General features: G+C 40.8%; 1 protein-coding gene across 1 annotated transcript in view; it reads right to left on the bottom strand.

Moving 5' to 3' along the window:
• Positions 1–3817: 3817 nt before the first annotated feature.
• LOC120516946 (tumor protein p53-inducible protein 11-like) overlaps positions 3818–11815 on the bottom strand; it is a 258054-nt gene continuing 250056 nt past the window's right edge. Inside the window, exons 7-8 of the mRNA XM_039738989.1 lie at positions 8001–8102; positions 3818–4100 (exon numbers count right to left, since the gene is read on the bottom strand). Of these exons, the coding sequence (XP_039594923.1) occupies positions 3967–4100; positions 8001–8102 (236 nt within the window). The 3' untranslated portion in view covers positions 3818–3966. The remainder of the gene's footprint in view (positions 4101–8000; positions 8103–11815) is intronic.

Below are 11815 nucleotides of genomic sequence, written 5' to 3'. Positions count from 1 at the left end.
ACAAGGACCAGGCTTGTCACTTCACATTGTAAACCTCAAACTAGAAATATAACAGCAGGTCAGGTCACTCGTAGGGACAATTCTGCACTTATGGGGGGTACTGATAAGGGGGGATGAGACAAAGGAGAGAAGTCAGGGGAAGAACTTAACATCAGCAAAGCCAAAGAACTGCTTTATGACTTTCAAAGGAACAAAGTGCCTCCATGTCCGGTCACTAATCAGGGAGGGAATGTAAAGGTAGTCCACTTCACATCAACAACAGTCTGGACTGCTCTACTAACACAAAGGAACTGGAGAAGAAAGGGCAGAGCCGACTCTTGTATTAACAGACTGTGTTCCCTTAATGTGACAAGTGACATCCTTCATAACTCTGTGATGGCCACTGTGCTGGGCTGGGCTGGTTGACATCACTTCAAGAGAGGACCACCGAATCAACAAGCTGATTTAAAGGGCAGACTCAGCCATGGGACACACTCTGGACCCCCTGGAGGTAGTAGAGGAGGAGAGAATGAAGACAAAACTGAGTGCCATTATGAACAATAGTGCACATCCTCTCTCTGTGACAAACCAACACTGAGGGCTTTCAGGCAAGGAGTCCTTCAACAAAAGTGGGTTAAGAAACAGGATGGGGGGCTCCTTTATGCCAACAACAATACACGTGAATAGCACCTCACTGGGACTGCCATGTCAGACATGTTCTTTCTTTTTAGGCATTCTGGTGCGTGTTCAGACCATATTTTGTGTGTGTGTGTGTGTGCATGCATATATATACATTTCTTTACCTATTTATTTATGCATTTATCTTTTTAAAGAGCTTCTCTAAAAGGCCAAAATTTCCCATGATGACAAATAAAGTTATGTCTATCATAAGGGATGGCAAGCATGGGCTGGTATCTCGCCCAGGAGGGTTTAATGTTACTTACCCAGGCAGGAAGCCAAGCCAGTAAATGGACATGAACAAAGACAGGGTGCTCTCTGCCTCCACCAGGACACTGGCAGAAGGTGTCAAGACCACAGTGGATGGGGAGACAGAATGCTGGAAGGACAGGGAGGCAACCAATGTGAATTATTCAGTCAACCCGAGACACTAGATGGCAGCATCCCTGGGCTTCTTCATCCATATGGACACATGCAGAGCATGCTGGGAACTGTAGTCCCACAGGTTAATGCCCTGCCATCCTTCTTGTCCAAGTTATAGGCTTGGCCCCCAAGCTGGTTAAAGAGCCTTTCACTATCTATCTATCTATTATATAGTGCCTTTCATATCTATCTTTCTTTCTATTATATAGTGTCTTTCATATCTGTGTAGCTTATTATTTAGTACCTGTGATATCTATCTATCTATTATAGAGTGCTTATCACATTTATCTATGTATCTATCTTTCTATCATATAGTGCCTTTCATATCTATGTGTCTGTCTGTCTGACTGCCTATGTATCTTATTATTTAGTATCTGTGATATCTATCTATCATATAGTGCCTTTCATATCAATCTAAATATCTATCATGTAGTGCCTTTCACATCTATATAGCTATCTATTATATAGTGCCTTTCATTTCTATCTATCTACCTCTCTCTCTATTATATAGTGCCTATCATATCTATCTATTATTTAATGCCTTTTATATCTCTCTGTCTATCTATCTATCATATAGTGCCTTTCATACCTATGTATCTGTCCGTCTGACTGCCTATCTCTCTATCATTTAGTGCCTGTGATATCTTTCTATTATATAGTGCCTTTCGTATCTCTCTATGTAAAGGTTTCTCCTGCTTTGTTAAGATAAGCTGTCCCTGAAAAACCCTTTGTGAGGTGAATTTTTCATAATTAGAACGCATATTTCCCAATAACGGAATTTCACAATAACTTTTAAACCTTCCCGGGCCCCAATACCAATTAGATATTTGTTCACATGACGCCACGAGCCATGTCAATGGACCTATTAGTCACACTAACAAATATTAGTTATCCCAATAAGCCCTAATAATGGGCTGCCTGGCATGTTAAGCAGGAGGTGCCACTGACGTCTCCACTGCGTGATTGAAACTCTTTTCTCTTAAACCAGGGGTGCCCACACTTTTTCGACTTGCGAGCTACTTTGAAAATGACCAGGTCGAAATGATCTACTTACATTAAAAATGCTATATATACAGTACTATATATATATACAGTACTCTCATTCACACACATTTATTCTGTCTTGGTGGTCCTACTGACCTTCATTCCTCTCCTCTCATATCTCCACCATTCCAGAGTCTCCTCCACCTACAGATCACAATGTCATCAGCAAACATCACAGTCCACGGGGACTCCTGTCTAATCTCATCTGTCAGCCTGTCCATCACCATTGGAGATAAGAAAGGACCCTCGTTCATATCCTGTACAACTCTCACGTACTTCTCTGCCACTCCCGACTTCCTGATACACATACCACAAATTAACAGGGATTTCATATCCAGGACCCCCTAACACCCCCCCCAACCCTTTTCTATTTCACACACAGAACTGATACAAACCCAGTGCAGGATGTGTGTGTGGGGGGGGGTGGATTTATTGGGGATTTGGGGGAGGTATCCTGAAATGGTGTGCATTTCAGAGGCACAAACCACAATCTGCGTTGCTTTATTATTATTTTATTAATAAATAGTATTGGTCAAATAAAAATACAGTGCACATAATGACATTTTATTGAAATATAATGTGTAACATCGAACAAAGAGTGAACCATTCAACCCAAAACAATACAATAAATAGATGAATGCAGGCATCAAAAGCTGAGAGTAAAAAATAAAAACAAGACCCCCCCCACACCCCCCCAAACTTCCAGCCGGCTGCTCGTCCAAAGCCTGGTTGCGCTCATGAAGAGTAGCAGCTCAGCTACACTCGTCCATTTTAGTTAAACATGAAAAGCTTCTCTCTGTTGATTCTGGCGCCCTCTGCTGGTTACTGCTGCTCATTGCAGAGTAGCACCAGAAAATGGCAATGGCAGATCTGCCCAGCCCTGATCTTTTTACAGGTAGGTGGGTTGATTGCTCACATCGGACTGAATGAATGGGAAAGACGCCTCCAAACTGTTTAAACCGGACCTGGAAGACCCCTTGGAAACATTGAAACAACACCTCAGACCTTTGTCTATTTCTGCTGCTCAGACACAAACCGCAAAATGGTTCCATTTTTTTTTTTTGTGTTTTGTTTTCTTGGAGGGTCCGCTGGTCAGATTTCCCTGTAAGCAAATGCCCAGAAGCTGGCACTGTAGCTTGTCCATCATAATCAACTCCCACCTCTGACGTCCTCCTTATCCCCTTACACCGCAGCATCTGCTCATCAACTGTCAACCCCTTTTTTATTTAAGAGAGGGGGCACTTACACTGCTAAGCCCACCCATTAATAAGAATATCTCTGGTCATCACGTCAGCTTCATAGGAAAGAATGACAAGGAGTGCAATGGCATGCCCGGGTGCAAAGAGCCCAGTGAATGAATGAACGAACTCCTAATGTGCGTTTAGCGCCACCTGCTGGCCAACTGCTACTCTGCAGGGTTGATTTATCCAACCAGAGCCCCCACACACACTTCTGTCCGGGCTATGGCGCTACTGGCCCAGACTGTGGCCACAAAAGTGTTTGTTTGGTCAAAAGTTCTCCTGAGAAACGAACGCTGAGTGAACAAAAACCTGAAATCACGACTTGAGTGAAAACTGGAAGAACGAAAGGAGAAGTGAGACGAAACAGATGAAGGTGCACACTTGACGTATAAACATCACGAGTCCTGCTCCTGCGATTCCAGACGAGTTTACCTAAACCCCCAACACCCCCACTCCAAGGTTGCCCCAATTGTGCCCACTTGCACCCAGCCAACAGCATCCACAGCTGAGATAACCATCACTCCCAGGACGATGGCTGGCTAACCGACTAGACCCCCATACTTGAACCCTGCCCCCCCAAAAAACATCCCCAGTTCTTCTTTTAAATCTTCTTGGGGCGACGCCCCAACTGGTAGTAGTAAGACAGGCTGATGATGATGAAGAGGACTCTGCTGGAGATGAGGAGCAGAGCGCCATTAGACACCGAGCCATTCTCCACCAGCGTGATCGCCGTCACTGTGGGAAGGAACACAAGAGCAGACTTAGATGGGTGGAGTATTATATAGCGCCTTTCAGAAGGAGCAAAGGGTAATCGCAATTAAGGGACAAGTTTTCGCCGTGCACCACACACAGACTTTTTCCGGACTATCCAATTTCGAGGAGAGGCCAGTGGCAAAAATGTGCATGGCTCCTCTCTGCAAGACCTAAGCCTGCATTAAGACCCCCAAAGACCCCCTGGGTGGCCACCTCCTTTATAGACTGCTGATTATACTTTTAACAATGCGGTTCACAGACACTCGGTACTTTAATGCTGAACGGTATTTCCCACTCTCGCGTTCTGCATGTGGAGACTCGATCATTCTATCAAGTGTGGGGGAGTGGGGTCCCCCATAGCCATTTTAGAATGTGAAGATTAGACTAAGCTTTTCCCTCTTGGCCAAGATTGCACAAGAAAGCTTGTTCACTTCATTATACGGGGTCTCCCTTGGCCGTTTTAACATTTGGAGTCTACATTCTTTCATCAAGTCAAGCCTTAAGATTTGTAACATTTTATCAAGCAAGGGGGTCCCCACCCCAGTCATTTCGGCACATTGAGATTTGCTCATTTCTTCAAGCAGGGCCCCCCTTTGACATTTGTGGGTGTATATTGGGGGGTCACCCTTGATAATTTTGGCACGTAAAAGGTTGTATTGTTTCCTCAAGTGGGTTTCCCACTTGGCTCATTTTAACATTTAGGATTTAAAAACTTTTCGTCGGGTTGGCACATGAAGATTTGATCATTTCATCAAGTAGGTTCCCCCTTGGTCATTTAGGTACAAAAAGATTTGATCATTTAAGCAAGTGGGGTTCGTTCCTACATCATTTTATCAAGTAAGGGGTAGGGGGGGGGTCCTCCCTGGTCATGTCAGCACATGAAGATTTAATCGTTTCATCAAGCGGAGTCCCCCTTAATCATTTTGATACTTTGGGAGTCTACATCAATTCATCAAGAAGTTTTGGTGGGAAGGGGTGGGGGGTTTCAACCTTGATCATTTTTGCTGAGGAAGGATTGCATTGTTCCCTTAAATGGGTTCCCCCTTAGTCATTTCAACACTTAGGATATACAACATTTCATCAAGCGAGGGGGGAAATCCCACATGAAGGTCTGATCTGTTGGAAAAAGCAAGTGACTTGGCAGACTGGCCATTTCTATAGAGGCACCTGCCACTGGTGACCATACCCGCTCACAGCTCATGTGACTTGTCAGACTAGACTAGAGATAATAAAAATAATTACTATTAAAAAAAGATGATGATGATGATGGTGGTGCTGGTTTGGCTTTCATTATTTGTTTAAAGTGAATGCAAATAATTCCTGGTGCTTAATTACAGAAGAGATAATTTTCTTTGATCTGGTGCTACTTCTGCAAAAATACATAAACACAGTATTATTACTATTATTATTATTAAGTAGTATTGTAGTTTTGGTGCAAACAATAGGAAACAAGTTTAAATAATTAACGATAGCAGTCCTAGCCAGCAGATGGCAGTGTTGACCAAGCCTCTCCTCCAGCAGGCGCTCCACTCGTTAACTTGGCACAATTGAAGCTCCGTGTAATAAATAAAACTCGAGAATTGCATTTTACTTACAGATGGAAGGCAATTTATGCTCCGCGCTCGGCACTTCACACCCGCAAATCCAAACTAAAAGTGTAACTGCATCTCATTACAAGGGCCGGCGTTTGCTCAAAAGTAAAGGCGGTGGCACTGCAGTGCGTCCTGACGTGAACCGGGATTTAATGATTGGTTGTAAGTTAGAAACACGAGAGAACAAAATATAACCGCTTGTACTGGGATACTCAACCCAAATATCATATTCTATATTTATATGTACAGTATATATATATATATATATATATATATAGGTTTGAGTATCCCTTTAAGCTGTTATATATTGTTCTCCCATATCTATGTGTGTGTGTGTGTGTGTGTGTGTGTGTGTGTATATACACATACATATACACATATATACACACACACACACATATATATATAAACACGCCATATATATATATATATATATATATATATATATATATATATATATATATATATATATATATATATATATACACTCTCTATATATAAAATCCTAAGCCTAAAAGTGCAACGATTTTGCGCAATGATTTTATGTGACATTTTTATGTCACTTTTTGTCACACTTTCAATCTGGCTTATTTTACAACATATATATATATATATATATATATATATATATATATATATATATATATATATATATATATATATATATATATATATATATATATATATATATATTTATATATATATATATATGTTTTGTATCATTCTTCACAGAACTTATCAAACTTTAATGTGATGTTGTTAGATTTTCAGATTGTTATTCCATTTTTAAATTATAAACTAAAATATTAAGAAAGTTGTGCATCAAGAATAGTAGGCCTCAGTATAAGTGGAATACTCCAATCAATAACAGAGTAAATGTTTTTTTCTCATTTCATGATTCTTACTCATTTAAATAATAATTACATTTTTCTTTTACATATTTATAGAATTTCGTGATTTTGGCACCAATAAATAATAATTTTTCTTTTTTACATTTATAGATTTTACTAATATTCTGCCTGCAACTGGGGGTTGGGTGCCAAAGGTGCCAGGTAGGCTTGCCCCCCAATTTATATATATATATATATATATATATATATATATATATATATATAATACACACACACGCACACACACACACACACACATACGTTATACACATATATGGTATATATATAATATATACACATACACACATACACGATACATTTATTACTTACCCCATTATGTTTACAGTAATGACCAAGAACGAATGTTACTCTCATATCCGATTGATTACAGGGCCACCTTGCCAGCATCACAGGCCCCTGGGCAAAGTAATGCTCTGTGGCCCGTGTTTTGATAGAAAAACAGAAGCATACATTGGCATCAGAAACATTGTGGCCCCCAGGCCAGTGCCCATCGAGCCCATATGTTAAGAGGGCCCTGGGCAGATATGAACAACAACAACGCTGGCAAAGAGCAAAAAATATCAAACCATCCATGAAAATATCTCACATTACTTGTAATACACAATCCAAATATTAAGTCCTCCACTTGTTTACTCACAATGGGCAAAATGTTTGCATTTTTTTTTTGTAAATTATTATTAAATACTGTAAATAAGTATGGAATTATTTTGGAAAATTAGTCCTGTGCATACAAAAGAAAATGTATTTACATTGAACTGAAGAGCCGCCCCTACCCCCATTCATTGGTCAACAGTCTCCGCCTCTGCCCTCCATTCATTGGTCAACAATCAGGACTTTAATGTGAATGCCCCTCCCCTGCGTGCACAGCTCTGATTTTCTAAATGCATTTACTTAACAATATTTTACCCAAAAAAGTAAGTTTTGCCCGTTTAACGCAAATCTTTGTGATCTCCATTCTCCAAGACACATTAATTTTTGTTTTTCTCGGCTATTACTACAAACCACATGGAGTAAGTAACATACTGTATACTGTAAAAATATCATTTTCGGGTTGAGTACTTCTTGAAGGCATTAATGTTTTGTTTCCGTGTGTTTATAATTCAAAATCAATAATTAAATCCTGGATTCACTTCAGGACCCCCAGCAATTCCGCAGCCTCCACTGTGGAGCGTCTGTGATGAGACGTATTTGTTTGTAGTTTAGTGGGGATTTTGGGGTATGAAGTGCTTCTACATTTCTGCAAAATGAACATTTTGGTGGGACTGCAGCAGCAGCCTTGAGCTTCACAGTCCAACACTTTGGTGGCTAATGGGTGACAGCAATCACTCAGCCCGTGTGCACACTTGTGATTTGCGTAGCCAGACACCCCCAATACGTACCTATGAACTGAATTCCAAAGTAGCAGGCCTCCGTCAGCAGGGTCCAGCGGATTATCACCTTCTCCGCCGTGTACAGCCCGTTCCACATAATTAAGGAAATGCCTGCAGAGACAAACACATGGAGGAGAGTCAGATAAACCTCGAGAGGGAAGTAAGAATTGCGAGCACAGCAGGGGGTCTTGGGCCGACGTGCTCCACACGACTGTCGTCTGTCATCTCCGACTCTTGGGTGACCTGCTGGAAGTTTACCAGCAGGATAATTGATGCCGGGATTCTACGAGGAAGAGCTAAAGGATACGATCATACAGGTGCTTTTGTGACCAAACTGAACATGGAGGGGATTCAAGGGTAGGGTTGCCAGATTAGAAAATTAGATACTTCAAATCTCTCTCTATATGACTATCTTCTTCTTGTTTAAGCTGCTCCTGTAAGGGGTTACCACAGCAGATCATCTTCTTTCATATGTTTCTGTCCTCGTCATCTTGCTCTGTCACACCCATCACTGCATGTCCTCACTCACCACGTACATAAATCTTCTCTTTGGTCTTCATCTTTTCCTCTTCCCTGTCAGCTCTATCCTTTGCATCCTTCTCCCAATATAACCCTCATCTCTCCTCTTCATGTCCAAATCAACACAATCTCGCCTCTCTGACTTTATCTCCCAAACGTCCCACCAGAGCTGACCCTCAAACGTCCTCATTTCTAATCCTATCCATCCTCGTCACACCCAATGCAAATCTTAGCATCTTTAACTCTGCCACCTCCAGCTCTGTCTCCTGTGCCACCGTCTCCTGCCCATATAACATAGCTGGTCTCACTGCCGTCCTGTACACCTTCCCTTTCACTCCTGCTAATACCTGTCTGTCACAAATCACTTCTGTCACTCTTCTCCATCCACTCCACCCTGCCTGCACTTTCTTCTTCACCTCTCTTCCACAATCCCCATTACTCTGTACTGTTGATCCCAAGTATTTAAACTCATCCACCTTCACCAACTCTACACTCCTTCATCCTCACCATTCCACTGACCTCCCTCTCATTCACACACATGTATTCTGTCTTAGTCTTCATTCCTCTCCTCTCATATCTCCACCTCTCCAGGGTCTCCTCAACCTGCTCCCTACTATCGCTACAGATCACAATGTCATCAGCAAACATCACAGGCCAAGGGGACTCCTGTCTAATCTCGTCTGTCAGCCTGTCCATCACCATTGCCAATAAGAAAGGGCTCAGAGCCGATCCCTGATGTAATCCCACCTCTGTCACTCCTACTGTAGACCTCACCACTGTCACACTCCCCTCGTTCATATCCTGTACAACTCTTACATACTTCTCTGCCACTCCCGACTTCCTCATACAATACCACAGCTCCTCTCAGTCACCCTGTCATTTGCTTTTTTCAGGTCCACAAAGACACAATGCAACTCCTTCTGACCTTCTCTCTACTTCTCCGTCAACATCCTCAGAGCAAACATCACATCTGTGGTGCTCTTTCTTGGCATGAAACCATCCTGCTGCTCACTCAACGTCACCTCCCTTCTTAACTGAGTTTCCACTACTCTTTCCCATAACTTCATGCTGTGGCTCATCAATTTTATCCCCCTGTAGTTACTTCAGTCCTTCACATCCCCCTTATTCTTAAATATCGGCACCAGTACACTTCTTCTCCACTCCGCAGGCATCCTCTCACTTTCCAAGATTCCATTAAACAATCTGGTTAGAAACTCTATACAGTAGAATCTCGCTTATCCAACATTCTGTATTATCCGATGTCCCACCACAAAAAAAAAAAAAAATGCATCAATCGGCAACAAGAACTGCAAGTTGCTAGCGTGAGCGTAGTCTATTTTTTTGTTGCTAAGTTAATTTTTTCAGTTAAATTTTTCTGTTTTGTTGTAAAACATGATTACAGTGGATTATGTGGCCAGCCCTCTTTGGCGTATGTACGTGCTGGTGTCTCTCTCGTGTGTGGATTTGTAGTTTTTGAAGAACGCTTCGACAGCGAAAAGCAACGGTGCACACCGGACCAGGGGCCTCATGTATAACGCCGTGCGTAGAACTCGCACTATAACATGGCGTAAGCACAAAAGCCGAAATGCGCTTACGCACAGAAAAATCCAGATGCAGGAATCTCTGCGTACTCCAACTTCCACGTCCTTCTGCTACATAAATCCCGATCAGCGTGAAAACTAACGCTCGTGCACGTGCCTGCTGTCCCGCCCCAACTCCTCCCAGAATTACTCTGATTTGAATATGCAAACCAATATAAATCGCCCTTAAGCTCAGCCTTCTGGGAAAAGACAATGGGAAAAGCACGGGGGAAAATATAAGAATTTCAGCGAATACCAAGTGGAGGCAAAGGAAAAACATACTGTTTGTTCAAATAAACTGTGGAATAATCAGCAAAAGGAAGTTGATGGAGTGACATAGCGTGTTGGAGAAACTCGAAAGCTCACGTTCACAAAATCGCACAGTCCCGGGAATAAAAAAGAAGTCACATATCAAAGTCGCCATGAAAAGAAGAGTTGTAAGCCCACCGTCTGAGTGTCATATGAAAGTTTATTAGGGTACAGAGAAAAAAAGGCACACAGTGGGGAAAAAGCACGAAATGTCAACTTCAATCTCGACATTTCCACTTTAATCACGTAGTTTATTTTGTCATTTAGTAGAACATCATAAACTTCATCTTAAAATCGTTTAATTAACCAGTTTCTCAAATCACATCGTAATTAAAGTAGCATGTTAAATGCTTTGTTTTGTATTTGATCTTCTACTCGTATGTGCTCTGTGTGTGTGAATCACTACTTGCTTGTTAAACTGGCTCTCTTCCTCCAACTGGACACAGAGTCCATTACATTCGTGATATTACAGCTCTCTGAATAACTAAAATACTGAGATGTATACGTGATATTATTTTCATGATGATAGTTAAAGCATGTTATTGTTTGTGTGCGACCTTCGATGAAATTATTTATTGCAGCAGTACTCATGGGTGGCTCTGTCCAATAGAGAAAGTCCAATGTCAATATGGTATCTTATGAACGGTGGATGGCCACGTCTGTTGCGGACACTGCATAGCCGCCTCGTGCTCATGACTCAAGTGTTTAACTTTTGTCGAAATTTGCCGCTGCGTTTTTAGCTGTGTCGTTATTTTCTCTTCCTGTTTTATCTTCAACTAGCAGAATACCCGCGCTTCGCAGCGGAGAAGTAGTGTGTTAAAGAAGTTATGAAAAGAAAAGCAAACATTTTAAAAATAACGTAAGATGATTGTTAATGTAATTGTTTTGTCATTGATATGAGTGTTGTTGTCATATCTATCTATTTATATTAATTATATATATATATATATATATATATATATATATATATATATATATATATATATATATATATATATATATATATAGCAAAATACCTGCGATTGGCAGCGAGAAGTAAAAGAAAAGGAAACATTTTAATAATAACGTAACATGATTGACAATGTAATTGTTTTGTCATTGTCATGAGTGTTGCTGGCATATATATATATATACTAGCAAAATACCAGCCAGGAGAAGTAGTGTGTTAAAGAAGCAATGAAAAGAAAAGGAAACATTTTGAAAATAATGTAACATGATTGTCAATGTAATTGTTTTGTCACTGTTGTTAGTGATGAGTGTTGCTGTCATATATGTATATTTTTATATATATATATATAAATATAAATATATATATATATATATTTACACACACACACAAACATATATATATACATACATATCTATACATATACATATATACACATACATATACATACACACATACATACATACATA

This window comes from Polypterus senegalus, chromosome 1 (assembly GCF_016835505.1).
Source record: "Polypterus senegalus isolate Bchr_013 chromosome 1, ASM1683550v1, whole genome shotgun sequence".
Lineage (NCBI taxonomy): Eukaryota > Metazoa > Chordata > Cladistia > Polypteriformes > Polypteridae > Polypterus > Polypterus senegalus.
Note: the sequence above shows the minus strand (reverse complement) of the source record. Positions and strands in the feature narration are given on the sequence as shown.